This window comes from Oryza glaberrima, chromosome 4 (genome assembly GCF_000147395.1).
Source record: "Oryza glaberrima chromosome 4, OglaRS2, whole genome shotgun sequence".
Lineage (NCBI taxonomy): Eukaryota > Viridiplantae > Streptophyta > Magnoliopsida > Poales > Poaceae > Oryza > Oryza glaberrima.
The window spans coordinates 779396-801670 of NC_068329.1; the positions used below are offsets into that span (position 1 = coordinate 779396).

The 22275-nt window shown below is 44.9% G+C and overlaps 2 protein-coding genes across 2 annotated transcripts; one reads left to right on the forward strand and one right to left on the reverse strand.

The window, feature by feature from the left end:
- Positions 1-8077: 8077 nt before the first annotated feature.
- On the reverse strand, positions 8078-16411 carry LOC127770119 (putative disease resistance protein At3g14460). The gene is made up of 3 exons (XM_052295794.1): positions 13907-16411; positions 8320-8354; positions 8078-8246 (listed from the first exon to the last, which is right to left on the reverse strand). Exons 1-3 carry the CDS (start codon positions 16409-16411, stop codon positions 8078-8080), a joined length of 2709 nt encoding a protein of 902 aa, XP_052151754.1.
- A 3374-nt stretch (positions 16412-19785) lies between these two features.
- On the forward strand, positions 19786-21869 carry LOC127770120 (uncharacterized). The gene is made up of 3 exons (XM_052295795.1): positions 19786-20046; positions 20101-20418; positions 20514-21869. The coding sequence occupies exons 1-3, from the start codon at positions 19786-19788 to the stop codon at positions 21867-21869; spliced, it is 1935 nt and encodes a 644-aa protein (XP_052151755.1).
- The last annotated feature ends 406 nt before the right edge of the window (positions 21870-22275 follow it).

Here is a 22275-nt window from a genome sequence, read left to right on the forward strand (position 1 = left end):
AGGTAATATACAAGAACAAGAGAAAAGGCGGCACCAAACATATACAACGAAGGAGACGAATTGTCAAGATCTCATGTGGCATAAACTCTGCGACCAGCAGCTGCTGGCCACTCTCGCAGCAGCAGCAGATCAGATTGGACAGCCGGTCACTCCGCAGCCTCCCAACAGCCCTTGCGTCATCCTGCACAGACACAAGAAGAGCCATTCAATCGATCTGCCAAAGGCTATGGCCTATGGGGGCACTACAGATGAGACAACCCCATGGTGCAAGCTGAACAAACCAAGAACTGGCGGAAGTCGGGCCAGGCAGAATGGATAAGGTGCTTGATAGCTACGGTTTTGGCCTGTGCTATGAAGAGTCTGCGGTAGACAATGTCACCTTTCTGTGACACAATATGGTCGGGAGAGAACCCATTCGTCGCCCTTGAGAGCTCAGCAAAGGTGTACTCAGTGAAGGTGAACATTGGGATGCCATCAGCTGCACGTCTCAACAGACCAATACCATTAGAATCAGCACTAAGAACAGGACAGTCAAAATAAAAAATAGAATCTCGCAAAACTCACAAGGTGCCCAGAAGCTCGCATACGGGATGACCTTGTGGATTGCGTTGGTGTTTCTAGCTGCCTCCCTTGTCTGAAGCAAAAGAACATCGAGTGTGTAAACAGACTCACCACTGTTAGAAAAAATTATACTCATGTCTTTCAAACAGCCAAGCATTGTAGGTTCCTCTCTCGGAAGTAGAGAGTGAGGGGGAAGAATTATAGTAACGTCAATGGTAAAACACAGCTTCCACTCCTCGACCAAATTCTCGCCAGCAGATCTGGACCAAAGGAAAATCCTTTTGCAGATAAAATTTGCAAATCATACACATCCATCCACGGTCATTATCACGCCTTTCGCACAGCTCAATATTCATAATCCTCTAAATCTTCCTCATCATCTAAAGCTTCATCATGATCATCATCTGGAACGTTGTCGTCTTCTTCAAAAAATTCCTCCAAATTTGGAGTGTCATTAATTGAGAGATTTTTAAGCTCAGCATCAATCTTGATATAAAACTTTGTATCTTGGAGGATGAAATAGAAAGCATCACCAACAATTTGACCAGGGGAGGGTGTACGATAGATATGACCCAATTTGAGCACCGCAGACCACTAATTTGTACTCCGTATTTGACCTGTATAAACTTGCCCAATGATAGTGTTCATAAAACCTGAAGTAGAAGGTGTTGCCCATGAACACCAGGCAGAACGGGCCATCCTGACACCAACATGATTGCAGTTGCTCTTAGTGCATATTAGTGCATAGAACCACCCTCGGCACAATACTAGTATATGTACCGGGGCACTGCAATCTTCTCCTCCTTTTGTCAATAGATCCCAAACTATCATGTCGCCGAGGTGGTTATCTAGCTCGGTCACGTCCAGTTCGGGCTCATCGATCTCGACATTGGCGCTCTCAATGTACCGGCGCTCATGGAGGAGAACGTGCTTGTGGCGCGAGTCAAGCACATCGATGGGGCGCGAGAGCCCGGCAGTGCCGGCAACCGGCGAGAAGGAGGTCGTGGGGATGAAATTGGTGGTGCGACCCTCCTCTTCTTAGAAGAAGCCGAGTAGTGGCCTCATGTCGCCGTGGAGCAAGCGATACTGGCATTCAAAGGCACGCGAATATATCATAGATCGCCATTTCTTTGAGAAGAAGCCAGCGCGAATGAGGTGAGCTAAGGCTAGTGAAGAAAATTTGGTAGGATAGCTGTCCTACGCTTTTCTGAAAAATTTCGCTTCATCGCGGACAGGTAAATTTCGCTTCATCGCGTGACACCTGTCCACCTGAATCTCATAAGCAAGTCTCTTTTCCACTCCCCAGCAGTTTTCCCTCCTCTTCAATCTCCCATAGTCTCCATCTACCTACTACCTGGCGAGACATCAAGCTATAACCCATACCTGACTCCGGCATCTCCGACCGGGGAGGTTGCGGCGCATCCTCGCACTCGGTACCTCGAACAACACGGCAAGACTGTAAGCGGCATCGGTCGAGCGGCCTTGAGGTCAGGGCTAACCATGGGCACAGCGGCAAGCGTGCATGATGTTCCTCAAGACCCGTGAAACACATTACCAACACCCATGAGGTCTAAGAGCCTCGGGCTAACTTTAAAAATTATAAGATATATACAACACAACGTATACATATCATTCTTCATCTACTACATAAACACACCCACCCACTAGCTGCTGCTCACCACCGCTGTTCACATCTTTCTTAGAAACAAACCCAAATACAGTGTATCCGGAAGTGAATTGGAAGAATCCGGATCAATGGCGTACTTAGGATTTTTGAACTGAGGTTTGATAAACTAATTAATTTATAAAATAATATAATATTATCTTATTATTGAATAATATTATATATTTTTAATATTTTATTTTATATTATTTTTCTAAATATTTATAGAAATTAACATTAGTTTTTCTTCTATTTACATCCTATTTTATATATTATAAGTTATTTTGGTTTTTCTGATTTAAATTTCTTTAACGTTAACCAAATTTAGAGAAAAATGATATATAATAAGAAATAAATGATATACCCATATAATTAATTTTAAGTTATAAAACACAACGAAAGACATGCAGTCGTATATAGTAAAAGTGACAACTCACTTGAGTAATCTACTCTTTCTATAAAGTTAAAGCCCACTAAGTCTGAATCTTAGCATGCAACCATGCCACACCATCACCTACTAGCAATAATTACATATTTAATCTCACGCAAGCATACAACATGATCTACAATTTATTTAAATCAACAAATCAACATGCAAGCATATTCAACCATATCATTTGCACAATATTTTAACAAATTTATTACATTTACAATATTTAACATATACTTATTAATATGTTTCACACTAAAGCATGGGTATCACTTGACTGATAAATCCTGATGTTTCATTATTTTTTTCTTTTTACTCTTAGGTTGATTGTTAAAAATATATATATTGAGAATTGCTTAGTAATTCCTGCAGCAAAGCGCGGGGAGTCAACTAGTATTTATAGTGCACTATGATCATTAGATTCATAACAAATGTCTACTCCCTAATTTATTCTAATTTATCCATATAAATTATAGATATTTATATAACTAGAGATACTTGAGGGCTTCTGCCCACCATCACAGTTCACAGAATTAGAAATATATGGCTATGGTGGTGTGAAGTACCCAAGTTGGTTAAAACAAAATCTTTTTAGGAGACTGAAATGCCTTACACTCACTAATGGAATGTTCCAATCTGGAAGCTCTTCTAGATATTAGTAAGCTTTTTATTCATCTTTGTGAGTTTACACTCAATTGTCTTCCCAAGCTAGAAAGGTTGCCGAGGCTTCCAAGAGTCTATATACACTAGTGGAGAAACATCTTTTGTGGGTTGGGCAAAAACCAGAAAAGTCTCGGTTCAACAAAAAAACTGGGACTAAAAATCATTTTCTGTCCCAGTTAAAAAGCCCAACACATCAGGACTAAAAATGATTTGTAGTATATAATCCCTATCACTTATCCTCTCCTCCTCAACTTTAACTTCTCCTCCCCATCTTTTAACTTCTCCTCCTCCCTTTCCTCCTCTTTTAAAGCTAGAAATTGGTGAGCTCTTTATTCATCTTCGCGCTCTTGCACTCCTTCATCTTCCAAAGCCAGAAATATTGCCAAGGCTTCCAGATAGCCTGAAGAAACTAGACATTAAGCAATGTCATTCCCTGGTTCTTACTTGTGTGGAAGATGTGGATATGATAAGGTCCCTCCTTATCTAGCAAGCATCTCATATTGACTCCTCCTTGAATAATAAGCTACATCCAGAGGAAATAGATAGGTTTGCTAATGAGCAGCCTGACAGATTTCATAGAATTGTGTCGGACATATTCGGCAGATGTGATAAGTTACTTCTTAGGCTTATCCAAGGTCAGATAAGAGTGGAAGATCACTCTCAATTTCTGTTTCCTGCATCAATGGACAGGCTCACTATCTCAGATTGTGCCATAACAGACACTGTCCTGCAGAACTGCTTGAGAGGTTCTACATCCCTAACTTGGTTGTCCTTATCAAGACTTCCTTTTATCAGATCAATCCCTTCTGAGGTGATGGATTCTCTAGCTATGCTTCATCACCTCTGCATCACCAGGTGTGCCCAGCTTACCTATTTGCAAGGCCTAAATCATCTCAGTTGCCTGCGATCCCTCGAGATTTATCAGTGCCCCAACCTTAGGGCCCTTCAAGAGGATGAGAAAGTGCAAGTCGTTGACGCAATCTACATTAATGATATCCCCCTTCTGCCACAACTGTTGTCAAGAGAAGGCTTCTCATCCCTACGGGAGCGAGCTGAAGGAAGAAGAAGAAAAATCCTGCGGCAACAGTTTGCTTCTCTAACGTCCCTCAGGTGCATCGCGTTTTGCATGTGGAACAGATTGCCAGACACTTTGGTGAACCTAACATGCCTCCAGGACTTGGGTTTGAAATATTGTAATATACGATCACTTCCAACTCTGCCCGCATCTCTAAGGGTTCTTACGTTGAATACCTGTGACAAGTCATTCGTGAGGACCTGCCAAATGGTTGGACATCCAAATTACCAAAAGATTGCCCATGTCCCTGTGAAAGATTTCTTTTCTTACGAGTAGAAATCCTGCAGCTACAAAAGAACAAGTGGCATTATCACGCATCGAGGCCTTCAATAAAAAATGGACAGCTCTGTTGCTGTTCAGGCACTGATTTGGTGGCCTACAGGGACCGGAAGGTATGAATAAGTTGATGCCTTCAGCTTCGTCGCCCAAACTAGTCTCCCTCTGACCCCTCCTTGCCGTTCCTGTTGACCTTGTTTATTTTCCCTCTACTGTATTGCCTTAAAACATGTGAACCTAATTGCTTAATCTTTTCCAACCAAATTCCAGCTGGTAACATCTATCCATGCATGTTCATGTAACTAGTCCAGCCCTAGCTTTTAACCAATAGGCTACAGCAAAACGATGTGCAATCTTCTTGCTCAAGTCTGTTGACACTTGACACTCAGGCAGAACATTGTACCTGGAATCTTGCAGATGTCAAGGAGAACCGAGCTGAAGCTGGGATAAGAAGGCCATTGAACACGAAACAAAGGGACTGGAGGCTGCAAACTTCATGTAAAGCGGTGAAGAAGGCTACCCTATACTTGGACTAAAACATGATGGCATATGTTTGGATAGCAGTGATTTAGAACCAACTCCAGTATTAGTTTAAATTGGAACGAAATCTCACATACTCTCTGTAGTACTTGCCATACTGGATTAGGGTCTACTCTACTTGATTTGTGGAACTGAATGAATTTTCTGGAGGCAAATTTCATTGTAAGGCACAGTTATTTCTGAGTTACATTCTGAGCATAACACACAATAGGATGGCAAATATATCTGGGAAGCAATACATTCTATGGAATCACTCATTTTGGGTACTGAATTTTTCTGTGTATTCTCTACTGTTTCAAGCTCATGATCGTACAAAGTGTGATGAATTCTCTGCAGTTGACTGCATTTGAAAGCTGTTCTCATGCAAGTGTTCATGATGTATTATTCATCAGTACATTGTTGTGTACATGTTTGTTCTCTCAGTCCTCACAAAGGATACAAGCGGACTGAGTACAAATTTATTTATTCAGACTTGGCATCAAGCAAGCAAGCTAGCTCATCACAATCTACACTAAGCTCCATGCTTACTCCTCTTCTTGAGAAACCTTGCTGGGCTGAACGGCGCCTATCTCGAACCTCCTCAACCAGCGCCCGAGCGCGAGCTTCCGGGGAGCAGCACGGCTTTGGCGAGGTTGCCAGCCATCGGTGAGGGGGGGTGGGGGCACGCTGGGAAACCGAGAGAGGCAGAGAAGCGAGCTCGGTCCTGGTGGAGGCATCGAGCAGCGCTGTTGCAGCGAGGATGCGATCGGTGGGTCGTGCTCCTACCGTCGCTGAAGGAGATCAGATCTGGCGTCTCCTAGGCTTGGGGAAGCCAGATATGACCACTAGCTTCTGGCCTTCTGCATCGCGCCTTCTCCTCATCGTCGGGGCAGGCCTTCCTGCCCCCTGAGATGTGTGGTGGCGACCGGAGAAGAGAAGGGGAAGGGTAAGGGGAAGGGGGCGGGGCTGGGCATTATGGTTTTACCCTTTGGATGGTTAGTATCACGTGGACTGGGCATTCAGTACTGGCAGGTACCGATTCTTGCTAGCCATCCGATCATAATGAATCAACGGACTAAATTTGGTATCGCCCTCACCTGATGGATGGTAAAATTCCTCTAAAAATAAACAATGGAAGCCTGGTAAATAACATTTATATAGAAAGTTTTTTTTTAACCCTACTGGGGAAAAATATCAGGGGCAAGAACATGGACATACACAACAAGCGTCTACAAGAATTAGCTTATAATAGAAGTCCTTACTTCACGATCAACCATAAACAGTTAAATTAATGAAATGCATCACTCGAGGAATAAACATGCGTGTCCGCATAACACATACCATCTGTGGGAGAAAAATCAGCGCCATAGCTCTTCTCGTCGCTGGTTTTCATTACACCTAAGCATGACAGCATGGGGTTACCATCCTACGACGGTTCACCATCCCAGCTCCCAGGACAAAAAAAAAAGAACATTACTGTTGATGCTGACTCTAAGCTAATGACTACTCCGGGCTTACCAAATTTCGCTGTTAACAATTACATGCCTTGTTTCTGGTAGCCCAAGCGGGGGGTGTTTGAGAACTAGGGCCTAAAATGTAGTCTCTGTCACATCGGATATTTGGACACTAATTTAGAGTATTAAATATAGATTAATTAAAAAACTCATTCTATAATTTTGGACTAATTCACGAGACGGATCTATTCAGCCTAATTAATCCGTGATTAGTTTATATGATGCTACAGTAAATATTTGCTAATTATGGATTAATTAGGCTTAAAAAATTCGCCTTGTGGATTAGTTCTTATTTATGAAATTAGTTTTTTTTATTAGTCTATATTTAATACTCTAAATTAATGTCTACATATCTGATGTGATATGTATAAAAAATTTTAGCCCCATCTATACACCCCCGAAGCAACTAAGTAGCACAAGTACTGACTCACCGAATCAATCATAACTTTTCTTGAATTGAAATTATGGTACATATGTCTTCCCTTAGTACAGCAATACTTCAATGCTTGTGCCACATACTAGTATGCAACCCGTACCCTCATTACCCAGCTCAACGGAGGAGGGTTCTTCCCTGCCAAGGATAGCCACCATGCGTGCAAAATGTAGATAATACAAATGCAAATAAGTCTTCTTCTCCAATGGAAAACCTTGAAACGCAAAAAGGAGGCAAACTTTCCATTTCACAGATGCCATGAGAAACTCAGATGTCTTTCTTAAAAAGCAATAAATAATGAAAACATCTTGATGCCAACTAGTATTACCTTAAACAGAACACTAATATGAGCATTTATATATAGATGAGTAAATGCATTAATGTCCAGTCAACCAAGTAAAACAAATGTACAAAAGAAACAAAAATGGAATATTGTTGTAGGAACTACTTCAACCATCTACAACTGAAAGCAACAATTCAACATTAGATTCAGGTGACAAAAAAAACCTTCAATTAGGTGCCCAATCTTAACATCTCGATGCCTACATTTGTACTACCAAATCAGAAATAATATTGCCAAACCCCAATATGCTAGCTCCAGGTAATATACAAGAACAAGAGAAAGAGAGGCACCAAACACATACAGCGAAAGAGACGAATTGTCAAGGTCTCATGTGGCATAAACTCTGCGACCAACAGCTACTGGCCACTCTTGCAGCAGCAGCCGATCAGATTGGACAGCCGGTCACTCCGCAGCCTCCCAACAACCCTTGCGTCATCCTGCACAAACACAAGAAGAGCCATTCAATCGATCCGCCAAAGGCTATGGGGGCACTACTACAGATGAGACAGCCCCATGGTACAAGTTGAACGAACCAAGAACTGGCGGAAGTCGGGCCAGGTAGAACGGATAAGGTGCTTGATAGCTACGGTTTGGCCCGTGCTATGAAGAGTCCGCGCGGTAGACAATGTCACCTTTCTGCGACACAATGTGGTCGGGAGAGAACCCATTCGTTGCCCTTGGGAGCTCAGCAAAGGTGTACTCGGTGAAGGTGAACATCAGGATGCCATCAGCCGCATGTCTCAATAGACCAATACCATTAGAATCAGTACTAAGAATAGGACAATCAGAATCAGAAATAGAATCTCGCAAAACGGTGCCCAGAAGCTCGCATACGGGATGACCTTGTGGATGGTTTTGGTGTTTCTAACTGCCTCACCTGTTCATAGCGAAAGAACACCAAGTGCGTAAACAGACTCAACACTATTGAAAAAAAATTATACTCATGTCTTCCAAACAGCCAAGCATTAAACAGACTCAACACTATTGAAAAAAAATTATACTCGTGTCTTCCAAACAGCCAAGCATTACAGGTTCTCTCCCGGTAATAGAGAGTTAGGGGAAGAATTGTAGTAACGTTAATGGTAATACACAGCTTCCACTCCTCGACCAAATTCGCACCAGCGGACCGTACCAAAGGAAAATCCTTTTGCGGATAAAATTTGCAAATCCATGATCCATCTACGGTCATTATCACGCCTTTCATAGCTTAATATTTATAATCCTCTAAATCTTTCTCATATCATCTAAAGCTTCATCATGATCATCATCTGAAACGTTGTCTTCTCCTTCTTCTAAAAATTCGTCTAAATTTGGAGTGTCATTAATTGAGAGATTCTTAAGCTCAGCATCAATCTTTGATATAAGACTTTACATCTTGGAGAATGAAATAGAAAGCACCACCAACAATTTGACCAGATCTTACATCCACATGGAAGGGTGTACGATAGATTTAACCGAATTTGAGCACCGTAGACCACTCATTTGTATCTGACCGGGGTGTTCATAAAACCTGAAGTGGAAGGCGTTGCCCATGAACACCAGGCGAAACGGGCTATTCTGGCACCCAACATGATTGCAGTTGCTCTTGGCACAGAGAACCATCCCAGCACAATGCCGGTAACTATACCGGCGAGATAGCAAACGCGCATGATGTTCCTCAAGGCCCATTAAGCACATTATCAACAACCATGAGGTCTGAGAGCCTCCGGCTAGCTTCTAAAAAAATCCCTGACATATATACAACACAAGTATACACATCATTCCCCATCTACCATAGAAACGCAATCACCTACTAGCTGCTACTCACCACCGCTCTTGCTATTCCACATCTTCCTCCAAACAAACCCAAACCCAGCCTACCGTGGAGCAAATCGAAAAATCCGGATTAGTGGCGTACTTAGGATTTTTCAACTGAGTTTGATAAACAAATTAATTTATAAAATAATATAATATTATCTTATTATTGTATAATATTATATATTTTAATATATTATTTTATTTTGTTTTTTCTAAATATTTACAGAAATTAACATTAGTTTTTATTCTATTTACATCCTATTATATATATTATAAGATATTTTGGTTTTTTCTAATTTAAATTTCTTTAACATTAACCAAATTTAAAGAAAAATGCTATATAATAAAAAATAAATGTTATACCCATAAAATTAATTTTAAGTTATAAAACACAACGTAAGACATGTAATCGTATATAGTAAAAGTCACAACTCACTTGAGTAATATTTATAGTGCACTATGATCATTAGATTCATAACAAATGTCACTCCCTAATTTATTCTAATTTATCCATATAAATTATAGATATTTATATGACTAGAGATACTTGAGGGTCTCTGCCCACCATCACAGCTCACAGAACTAGAAATATATGGGTATGGTGGTGTGAAGTACCCAAATGATTAAAACAAAATTGTTTTAGGAGACTGAAATGCCTCAGACTCACTAAAGGAATGTTCCAATCTGGAAGCTCTTCCAGAAATTAGTAAGTTTTTTATTCATCTTCGCGAGCTTACACTCAATTGTCTTCCCAAGCTAGAAAGGTTGCTGAGGCTTTCAAGAGTCTATATATACTAGTGGAGAGATCATCTTTCGTGGGTTGGGCAAAAAACTACAATAATCCTGATTCAACCAAAAACCGGGACTAAAAATCATTTTTGTCCCGGTTAAAAAGCCTAACGCCACTCTATGATCTTCATTTTTAGTCCCGATTAAATAAGTGTCTGCCCCTACCATCTTTAGTATATAATCCCTATCACTTATCCTCTCCACCTCAATTTAACTCCTCATCTTTTAACTTCTTCTCCCTTTCCTCCTCTCTCTTATCCTCTCCTTTTCTTTTTCTTGCAGTAGCGAGGAGCGAGCGGCGGCGGCGGCCTGCGGGCGGCGGCGGCGGCCTGCGGGCGACGGCGGCGGCCCCGCGCGGCAGGCAGCTGCCGCCGTGTGGGCTTGGTGCGGGGGCGGCGGCGCGAGGCGATGGCGATGGCGGCCGGCGCGGCGGTGGAGGGATGAGCAGTTATCGTTGATTTTGTGGATTATCTGTGAATTTTTTTGATTTGTGATGTGTTTGGATTTGTAAATTTTGATGTGAATTGTGAATGTGGATGATTTTGTGATGTTTCTGTGAATATGGATGATTTTATTGTTGAGTTTTGTGGATGATTTTATTATTGAGTTTGGGTAGAAATCAATATGCAAACAACAAAAAAAACAATGAAAAAAAGAAAAAAAAACTTTAGTCACGGTTGGTGCCATCTTTAGTCCTGGGTATTTGAACCGGGACTAAAGATATTGATCTTTAGTCCCGGATTCGTAGCCCCGGTTTGCTACCCATGACTATAGGGGGTTACAAACAAGGGCTACAAATGCTTTCTCCACCAGTGATATGTCGTCGTGTCAAGCTCTGGTTCTTACTTGTGTAGAAGATGTGCAGATGATAAGATCACTTGTTATCAAGCGAGCATCTCAGGTTGAGCCCTCATTGAATGTTAAGGTACATCTGGAGGTAATAGATAGGCTTGCAGACGAGCAGCCTGACAAGCTTGACACCATCCTGTTGGATATATTTGGCAGATGTGATGAGTTGCCTACAAGGCTTGTCCGAGGCCAGCTAAGACAGGAAGATTACTCACTATTTCCGTTTCCTACATCGGTGGAAAGGCTCGTTATCGCAGATTGTGCCATAACAGACACTGTCCTGCAGAACTACTTGAGAAACTCTGCATCCCTAACTTGGTTGTTCTTATCGGGTCTTCCCTTTATCACATCAATCCTTTCTGAGGTGATGAAGTCTCTAACTATTCTTTAGGAATTGTTCATCATCGGTTGTGCCCAGATTACCTGTCTGTAAGGCCTAAATCATCTCAGTAGCTTTCGATCCCTCGACATTTCACAGTGTCCGAACCTTATGATGGACCTTAAAGAGGACGAGAAATTGCGAGTCCTCCGCGCGCTCACCACCGATGACATACACCTTGTGCCACCACTGTTATCAAGAGAAGGCTTCACATCCCTACAGTCACTTACTTTCAGGTTCGTGGGGTCTGAGGAACCGATGGAAGAAGAAATGCTAGCGCAGTTTTCTTCTCTAACATCCCTCTCCCTTTATTCTTGCATGTGGAACAGATTGCCGGAGAATTTGGCGAACCTGACATGCCTCCAGGAGTTACGTTTACATAACTGCAAAAATATCATGTCACTTCCAACCCTGCCCGTATCTCTTCTGGGTCTTATTCTTAATGCATGCGATCAGTCGTTCGTGAAGAGCTGCCAAAAGGTTGGACATCCAAATTACCAAAAGATTGCTCACGTCCCAAGTACAAGTATTTCTTCTTAGGAGTAAAAATTATCTGTTGTAGCATCCAAATCTGCGGTACGTCAGTCCATAGGAAAGATATTTTATCTTACAAGTAGAGAACCTCTGCAATAGAAGCTACTACTAAAGCACAACAACTGGCCTTACCACGCATATAGGCTAGTCATCCAGAATGGACAGTTGCTGATACTAAAGCACAACTAGAGCAGAAGGTATGAATAAAGTTGCTGCTGAAAGTTTATTTCCCTGTGATCCCTCTTTCAGGCCCATGTTGGCCTTGTTTAATTCCTTACTACTTTCAACATCATGAAACCAATTGCTTAATCTTTTCCAACCAAATTTCAGCAACTAACATCTATCCATGCATGATGCATGATGTACATGTCATAGACCTATTCACAAACTGTTTGGCTATGCACTAGTATTGAGATTATTATGTTGTGCTGTGGGGAAGAGAATCCTGCATGTATGTTGATCTGGCAGTTGATGCATGAGCTTGATTAAGTGACAATAGCCATATCATGACAGTGTGTGTGTGTGTGCATGCCTGTGCAGTAACCTGTTGATTGATCTATATATATTCTGCCCTTTTCTGTTGTTTGGAACGCACACAGACACGGAAGATTTGTGTATGGAACATTTTGTGCTATGAAGAGATTGAGCCCTGCATATTTGTTTATCAGTTGATGTAAGAATGTATGATGTTGTTCAAGTAACAATAGGTATCTGGTTCAATTGATAGTGTCTGTGCTGCTGTGCATGAGTAGAGAAACACAAGGTTGTGCATGCATGCGCGTGTATGTATAGATGATGCACGTCTGTTGATTCGTTTACATTTTTGTGCCATTGTGGTGATGGGGGAGGATTATCACAGAGCAAGAGTTTTGTTGAATAGTCCCACATTGGTTGTGGAAGGACAAAGGACCTAAGATATAAGTGGAGGAGCTCCTCACCTCAATGGCTAGCTTTTGGGGTGGGAAAGGCCCTTTACAATCCTACAATTGGTATCAGAGCCTGGCTAGGTTAACATCTCTGGCCCGATGGACCGTGAGTGCCTGCGGGGCCCGTATACCTGATGGACCGTGGGCCTGTTCTGTGGGGTCTATACACAGTGAAGGGCTGAGGGACACCCCGATGGACCGTGGGCCTGTTCTGTGGGGTCTATACACAGTGAAGGGCTAAGGGACACCAATGTGTGAAGGGGGAGATTGATACTGGTACCTCAAGGTACTAAGTCGTTTTCGATCGTTAGATTGATACTGGTACCTCAAGGTACTAAGTCGGTACTAAGTCGTTTTCGATCTAAGTCGTTTGAGGTATCGGTAAGTCGTTTCCGATCGTTGGCACGATCGTTGGATCTAATTAGGTGGGGGAGATTGATATTGGTACCTCAAGGTACTAAGTCGTTTCCGATCCGGTACCTCAAGGTACTAAGCCGTTTCTGATCCTGTTTCCGATCCTAAGTCGTAGGACCTCAAGGTACTAATTCGTTTCCGATCCTAAGTCGTAGGGGGAGATTGATACTGGTACCTCAAGGTACTAAGTCGTTTCTGATCCTCAGTCGTAGGGGGAGATTGATACTGGTACCTGGTACTAAGTCGTTTCTGATCCTCAAGGTACTAAGTCGTTTCCAATCGTTGGATCTAGTTGGGTAGGATGGGCATTGTTAGATCGAACGATCGGAAATGATTTGGTACCGTGAGGTACCGGTACCTCGAGTTTTTTTTACGGCGTCTTTAATTTAAAACTTTAACCATCAGTTTATTTGATAAAACATTATGAACAACTACAAGATTTGCATCATACATATGAAAGTAATACAGTAAGCCTGAAGTGCACACATAATAAGTTCTAGGGAGAAGATGAAAATCTTTTTTTTTTGACAAAAAGCACCAGCCCGGCTTATATTGAAAGCCACATAAGAGAGTACATGGGGGATTCCCATTTTACAGAGACAGCATCCAAGCAAGGACCACACGTCCTGGAAACATTTTTAAAGACAAGAAACCTCTAAACATGTAACAAAGCAACCTGGGAACAGCACAAGTGTTGCCTCCAGCACACATCTAGCACCTCTAAGATGAAAATCTTTTCACTGGGACATGAGCAATCTTTTGACAATTTTGATCTCCAGCCTTCTGGCAGCTCTTCATGAACAATGCATCGCAATCCTCAACCTCAAAAGACTGAAGAGATGCAGGCAGTTCTGGAAGTGATTGAATCTTTTTGCAGTAATCCAAACGCAAATTCTCCAGAGATGTCAGGTTCACTAAATTCTCCGGCAATCTGTCCCAACTGCAGCAACTGAAATCAAGGGATATCAATGATGTAAGCTGCTCCAAGATATCTCCTCCCCTCAGCTGCTCCGATTCGTCGATTCTAAGGCTCCATACGGATGAGCAGCCTTCTCTTGACAGAAGCTGTGGCACAAGGGGTATGTCATCAATGGCAAGGCCATTTAGACTTCTCACCTTTTCATCTTCTCCAAGGGCCCTAAGGTTGGGGCACTTGGCAATGGTGAGGTGTTGCAGTCTACTGAGATTATTCAGGCCTTCCAAGTGAGTAAACTGGATGCAGTCCTCAATGGAGAGGTCAGAGAGCTTTGCCATAGACTCCATCACCTCACTAGGGATTTCTGTGAGAAATGGAAGACACCTGAGGTTCAAGCTAACCAGGTTTGCAGAGCCTGTCAGGCAACGGTGCAGGACTGTGTTTGTGACAAAGCAGTATGAGATAATGAGCCTATCAACAACTGTTGCAGGAAGTGTAAGCTCGGAGTAATCTTCCTCTCTTATATGGCCACGGATAAGCTCACCAGGCAAGCTACCACATCTGCCAAAAATGTCACACAAGATTTTTTCAAACCTGTCAGGCTGCTCACCAGCAAACCTGTCAATTTCTACTACTTCAGTTGCAGTAATATTCAGAGATGGCTCAATTTGAGTTGCTGTCTCAACAAAGAGTGATCTTATCATGTTCACATCTTCGCTACTTGTCATCACAAGGGCCTTACACTGCTGAATGTGGAGGTTCTCCAGTGTGCCCGGGAGTCTTGGCATTCTTTTCAGTTTGGGAAAACCAACGAGTTTCAGCCAACGAAGGGAAACGAAAAGCTCGCCTATTTCTGGAAGATGTTCGAGATTGTAACATCGACAGAGTTGGAGATCTTGCAGGTTCATGAATAGACCATTCTGATTTTCTGACGACATCCAACTTGGGCACCTCAGTCCATTGTACTGTTGTATTTCCAGTTCTGTGAGCTGTGACGGTGGACAGAGGCCTTCAAGTATCTCTACTTGCAGCTCTGGAGGGCAACTATGCTGCTCTGGACTAGACTGTGACCATTCAAGTGACAATGATGAGAGATACTTCTTGTCAGTAAGCTTAGCTTCTAGAGCTTCCTCCTTGCTTTGTACACTTTCAAGGCCACTGATTCTCAGCCTGCCACGAAGATGATTTATGCTCTTGAGCTGCTTCAGCTCATACCCCTTGTCCTTTCTCACTCTGAAGTCACTCAATTCTCGAAGTGATTTCAGCTCCCCAATGCCAGGAAAGCCAGGAACATCAGAGTTTGGAAATACAAAACCAGAGTTCCTAATGTCACGCAAGTTAATCAGGTGGCTCATGTTTTGGACATTGGAGAAGTGTAGGACACCTACACCAGAGAGCTCTAGGATTTGAAGATGATAAGCTGTGTCCAATTTTTTCGGCAAATGTACCTTCTCTGACAAGGGGCTGTGGATTCTAAGAAATCGTAGATGCTTCAACTCACAAATGCATCCCGGGATTGACACCATTTGTCCTTGGACATCTACATGCACCACTCGTAGCTTCTTTAATTTCTTCAGCATGGCCTCAAGTTCTTCTATGGTTATCCCCAGTCCACCAAAAGTTGTAATTAGTATCAGCGTGCGCAATTTTTTCAATTTGCAAATCTTTTCCGCAAACTTCGTTTGATCATTTGAGCGGATAAAAAGATGGCGGACATCAGGGGGGATTTCTTTCATGTCACCACTTTCAACTCGAAAGCAATCAGTTCCAGCAACCATCGCGGCCAATTCATGCAGCAAATCATGCATAGTGAACCACTTATTCTTACTGCCAAAAATGTCCTTTGGTTGAAGGAATGAGCATGACACCAGTTCATCGAAGTAGCTTTGACATACAACATCCATTTGCTCAGCTGAATCGGTGGTCTTTATAAATCCTTCTGACGTCCATAAGTCAACTAGCTCATCACGTTTGAACTCGTATCCTTGAGGAAACATGCTGCAATATGCAAAGCATCGCCTAACCTGCACATTCAGGTGCTGGTAGCTCCACCACAGAACTCCCATGGTATCAGTCAACAGGTGCTGATCTCCAACTCTTGTCCAAACAGTAGCATCTAAATGTTTGCCTAGTCGAGCTCCTACAATTCTTGCTGCTAATGGCGACCCCTTAAGCTTTCTCGCAATCTCCCTTCCAATGGTATGAAATGTTTCTCGTTCTTGGCCATCAAGACTCACAGCATCATCAAGTGCATAGTGCATGAAAAGATTGAAGAAATCCTCCTCGTTGAAGTTAGGTACTGGGATAATTCTCTGAGAACCAAGAGACATTGCTACATCTTTGAATCGAGTTGTGACTAGGACCTTACTCCCTTTCTTCCCTACCTTCAATGGAGAAAGTAGTTGATTCAATTTGTCCTGTGCAATTGCATCCTTCTCATGCCATATGTCATCTAATACAAGCAAGAATCTTTTGTCAATTAGTTCTGCCTCTAACCTCATCTGTAATGTGTCAAGATTACTAAACTCACTGGATGGCTTCCCTGTAGCTGCCTCGAGCATTTTTTGGTAAATTTTGTCCACACTGAAACCTGGTGAAACATAAATCCACATGACAGGGAAAAGTAGCTGTCCATCTTTTCATAACTGCAAACATGTTGGGCTAATGTTGTCTTCCCAGAACCAGCAATGCCATAGATGCTAATCACTGAATAACAACACTTGTTGTTCCGGCAGCTTTGTTCACAATCACATGTTGCTTCATTGCGGGCTGGATCCAGCCTTGGGCCAAGTCCAGTGATGGCCCAGCTTATTTTGGCCCATATTAGACTTAGCATTGTGAAAAGGAATAAGTTCACTTTGTGACCCTCAAAAGTGATCAAAATCTAATCCGTGACCCTAAACCGCAAAACCAGATATCTCGACCCCCCAACTCTTAAAACCGGTGCAATTTGACTCCCTTAGCGGTTTTGGAGGGCGGTTTTGCTAACGTGGCACCTACGTGGCGGTGCTGACCAGGTCTTTCTTACACGTGGCGTTGACGTGGCGGTTACGTGGCATTAGAATTAAAAAAATATATGTAGGGTCCATTTATCATTCACATAAAGGATGACATGTGGTATCCACTGACATGTGGGGCCCACATGTCATCCTCTCACCTCCCCTTCTTCCTCATCCCCCTCTCTCTTTCTCTCCCTTCTCTCTTTCTCTCCCCAACACTCTTTTCACCACCGGAGCGGCAATGGGGACAGCGGCGGCGGTGGAGAGAGGCCGGGCATGGGAGCAGCGTGCCCCGAGGGGGAGCGCGTGGGGCAGCGGGCACGGGGCTAGAGAGGAGCGCGGAGTGGGCACGCTGCCCCCATCCCGCCGTCTCTCCTCTACGATGCCCCCATCCCCATCCCACCGTCTCTCCTCATGCAGTCCTCCTGCCGCTCGTCCTCTTGCAGTCCTGCTGGGCACCGAGGACGAGACCCACGCCGCCATGGACGCCGACGGCAATGGTTTCGACGAGCTTGCCTCCTCCCGTGCGGCCCCAGGCGCTACGCCCACCACCACTACCACTGCCGCCGCCTCGCCCCCATTATCTACGCCGTCGTCACAGCACCGTCGCCGCAGTTGTGCTCCTCCGCTCGCTCGTTATTCGCCCGGCTGCTGAGGACGGGATCCACACCTTCATGCCGCCATGGACACGGACGGCAACGACAACTGAGCCAGATTCATCGGCAACTACAACCGTGGTCATCCAGATTAATCGGTCATGGTGGCCGGCGACGGCAACTGAGCCGGACGCCACCGCCGCTCCCGACCACCGCTTTCCCTCTACGCCACCGTCGTCCCCACTGCCGCTCTGGTGAAGAGAGTTTGGGGGAGAGAAAAAGAGAAGGGAGAGAGTGAGGGGGATGAGGAAGAAGGGGAGGTGAGAGGATGTCAGTGGGTCCCACATGTCATCCTTTATGTGAATGATAAATGGGCTCTATATATATATTTTTAATTCTAATGCCACGTAAGCGCCACGTCAACGCCACGTGTAAGGAAGACCCTGTCAACACCGCCACATAGGCGCCACGTTAGCAAAACCACCCTCCAAAACCGCCGAGGGAGTCAAATTGCACCGGTTTTAAGAATTGGGGGGGGGGGTCAAGATATCTGGTTTTGCGGTTTGGGGTCATGGATTAGATTTCTGTCACTTTTAAGGGTCACAAAGTGAACTTATTCCTTGTGAAAACTAGTCTAAGCCCATAGTCCTTTAGGCCCATGGCCCAGATGACCCAGGATTTTGGTTCGTCCCCGGTATCACGGAGCATCCTTACTATCTCATCACGCTCCTTGTCTCTGCCAATAATGATTTGTGTAGGAGATGAAGTGGTACTCCTAGTTGATGTATTAGCAGGATTTGATATGCCGTTGCCATTTGTACCACTGCCAATGCTTATTTCTAGCAGTAGCAAAAACTGAGACCCTTCTTCAGTTATTTTCTCTAAACTCTTTAGGATTTTTTTCAACTTGCTGGTTTTTCCTGATATGATATTCTTTGCATGATCTAGTGTCGTCATTACACCTGATGGAGAAATGCCCTGCATCATGGTGGCACAACTGAGATTTAAGGGAGCTAGCATCTGGATGTTGCAGTTAGCATGGAAAAAACTAAAGTACATATAAACTATATAACAGAATAGATAAATTCCTCACATAAAATATTTGAGTAACCAAGTGTTTACACTTTTGGCACTACATTTCTTTTAATCTGAGTCTTGAACATCAGAGGTGAACATATTTTAAAAATCCCTCAAATGTTACCCAAAAAAAGAAAAATCAAAATTTGAGGAACTACTGGTCCACGTAACCTGCCTACCCCTTTAGGGTGTTATTTTTGTTTCTTTAGACTTCATATTGTTGTACCACATGTAAAACTGACCACAAATTTCGTTAACTATCACAAGCATTTGCCCGGTCAAACCACACTTTTCATGTTCTCATTGGAGGCAGAGACTGATTAAAAGGGTATATCAAATGAGAAGATGAAAAGTCTAGATTAATTCTACCAAATAATAGTGGTTAGTGGAGATCACTAAAAAAATCTAAAACAACAAAAAATGCTATGCCTAATTGGAAATCAAAGTGGGAACTTAATTAGCCTTGTTCTCTAGGCGGTTGTAATCAGCGACATCCAAGATATCCTCGACGTCGTAGAAGGCGGAGCGAAGCCTGCAAGCCCACTGCTCCATGTCAGCCCTAATCTGCTCCTGCTCAGGAGGGATCCTCACCGCGTGCTCCAGCAGCAGCGCCAGCCGCGGGAGAATCCGGGACTCGAGGTCCCTGAGCTTGTCGGATTTGTGGAAGGCTGTCATGTGGGGGCGCCATTATCACCGGCGCAGCAAAGATAGCAACCAGGATCAGGCGCAGCAAGCAGCAATAATCAAGGATTAGGTGATTTGGAAAGTTGCAAACAAGGAAAGCCTTAATTAGGGAGAAATAATGACCATTTCCTTGTATTAGTGAGGCCTAATGCCCATATAAACTATGTAAGCAGCCATTTGATCGGCAAGAAATATGAATCTACTTTCCCTAGTCTCCCTCCTCTCCTGAATCTACCTCCTTCCACCATAGGGCGCACAGGGAAACCTCCTGACGCCTCAACCGATCCAGGCTACGAACTTCGTAGCCGCGGTCCGGCTACCCTCGGCACCACATCCATCACGTCGGCCATGTCTGAACCATCCACCACCGAGCTCGCAGCTCTCATCAATGCGCTCACGGCCACCGTCGACAAGCTCCAAACCTCCGTCACCACGCTCCAGCAAGCCTCATCCTCCGGCACCACGTCCTCCGGCGAGCACCACAGTGACCGGCCGCCCCGGTTCCAAAAGATGGACTTCCCAAAGTTCGATGGCAAGTCCGATCCACTGGCGTTCATCAATCGCTGCGAGTCCTACTGCCATCAACAGCGCATCGCGGAAGAAGAAAAGGTATAGATGGCCTCTTATAACTTGCAAGACGGTGCGCAACTATGGTTCATCCAGGTGCAGCGCGATGAGGGTACTCCATCATGGCGTCGCTTCACCGAACTCTTGCACCTCCGTTTCGGACCGCCGCTTCGCTCCAACCCCCTTGGCGAGCTGATGGCCTGCAAGCGCACCGGCTCCGTCGTCGACTACCAGGACAAGTTTGAGGCGCTCCTGCCTCGCGCCGGCACACTGTTGGAGGAGCAGCGTGTGCAGATCTTCACGGCGGGCCTTCAACCGCCTCTCAGCCTCGACGTCGAGATCCACAACCCTCAAACGCTCGCCTTCGCCATGAGTCTCGCCCGGAAGATCGAGCTGCGCGACCAATGCGCCGTGGTCGCCGCACCGGCCCTGCCGCCCCGCGCCAAAACCAGCGCGGCCTACTGCCCGCGCCACCGGCGCGCCTGGCGCTACCGGTGCCACCACCTCAGGTTGTGGCTGCGGCCGCCACGCCGGCACCAGCGACGGTGTCCGTCGAAGGGCGCACGGTCAAGCTTCTGTCCCAGGCCGAGATGGAGGACCGACGCCGCCTCGGCCTTTGTTTCAACTGCAACGAGAAGTTCTCCCATGGCCACCACAACCGCGTCTGCCAACGTCTCTTCCTCCTCGACTTGGCCGCGCCCGACGACGACACCGACGACGACAGCCTGCAAGAAGGAACAGGGGAGACCGAACCGCAGGTCTCACTTCATGCGATTGCCGGCGTCCGCTTCAGCGACACCATGCAGGTCCACATCAACTTGGGCGGCGCCGCACTCCTCGCACTACTCGACTCCGGCTCCACCCACAACTTCATTTCCACGGAGGCGGCTGGCCGCACCAAGCTCGAGCTTCTTCCTCGCGGCAAGATGCAAGTCACGGTCGCCAATGGCGAACGCGTTCCATGCCCTGGCCTTCACCATCGGCACGGAGACCTTCGCCGCAGACTTCTTTGCACTCCCGTTGGCAGGTTACGACGTCGTCTTGGGCACCCAGTGGTTGACCTCCCTGGGACCGATCCTATGGGATTTCCGCTCCCTGTCCATGTCGTTTTGGCGCAACAATCACTGGGTGTGTTGGCACGGCATGGCGGCCGTGACCACTCCCTCCCTCAAGGCCATCGCCAGCGACGACATCATGCCGGTGCTACTGCCCTACTGGACGAGTTCGCCGCCGTGTTCGCTGAACCAACCGGCATGCCACCACCGCGCTCAAGGGATCACTGCATCACCCTCATCCCAGGTTCGGCACCGGTCGCCGTTCGACCCTACCGGTACCCCGTCTCCCACAAGGACGAGCTGGAACGGCAATGCTCCGTCATGCTGACACAGGGGTTGATCCGGCGGAGTACATCGGCATTCTCTTCACCAGTTCTCCTCGTCAAGAAAGCCGATGGGTCATGGTGGTTCTGCGTCGACTACCGCGCCCTCAACGCCATCACGATCAAGGACGCCTACCCCATTCCGGTGGTCGACGAGCTCCTGGATGAGCTCCATGGCGCCCGCTTCTTCACGAAGCTCAACCTTCGTTCCGGGTATCACCAAGTACGAATGAACACCGCCGACATCGCCAAGACCGCGTTCCGCACCCACGACGGCCTCTACGAGTTCATGGTCATGCCGTTCGGTCTCTGCAACGCCCCGGCGACTTTCCAAGCACTCATGAACGATGTTCTTCGCCCGTTCCTGCGCCGCTTCGTCCTCGTCTTCTTCGACGACATCCTCATCTACAGCGACTCGTGGGCAGCCCATCTTCATCATGTGCGCACCGTCTTCGACACACTCCACCAGCACCGTGTAACACCCTGAAAATTCGACCGACAAAAATCTAAACTCTAAAAATACGGATTTTCAAAAACTTTTTAAATTAATTGCATCATGCCGATCCTATTCGCCTATTTTATTTGGATTTGATCTCGAAGTTTATTAACCGTGAGTAAAGAATAGTTAATTAGGAATAAACCATAAAAACAAGTTATAAAATAAATATAAACTAAAATAAAGATTAGGTGTGGATAGAAATAAATAAAATATTATCGCGACCATATTTGGATCAATTAAATTTAAATACGATGGGATAAGAATTAACCCTAATTAAAACTCAAATAAATTATATAAAAATAAAATATGAGTAATATTAATCTAGGGTGGATTCATTAGTTAAAATAACACAAATATTGATTAAACTTCCTATATGCAAAAATTAGGAATTGTT

Excerpts from the sequence above, each read along its gene's own strand:
- LOC127770119 (XM_052295794.1), bottom strand. The coding sequence starts at position 16,411 with ATGTCTCTTGGTTCTCAGAGAATTATCCCAGTACCTAACTTCAACGAG. Across the intron at positions 8,355-13,906 it reads AAAAGATTGCTCATGTCCCA|GTGAGGCAGTTAGAAACACC; the intron begins GTGAAAAGATTT and ends CGCTATGAACAG. Across the intron at positions 8,247-8,319 it reads ACACCAAAACCATCCACAAG|TACTGATTCTAATGGTATTG; the intron begins GTCATCCCGTAT and ends TCCTATTCTTAG.
- LOC127770120 (XM_052295795.1), top strand. The coding sequence starts at position 19,786 with ATGTCTGAACCATCCACCACCGAGCTCGCAGCTCTCATCAATGCGCTC. Across the intron at positions 20,047-20,100 it reads GCATCGCGGAAGAAGAAAAG|GTGCAGCGCGATGAGGGTAC; the intron begins GTATAGATGGCC and ends TGGTTCATCCAG. Across the intron at positions 20,419-20,513 it reads TGCGCGACCAATGCGCCGTG|GTTGTGGCTGCGGCCGCCAC; the intron begins GTCGCCGCACCG and ends CCACCACCTCAG.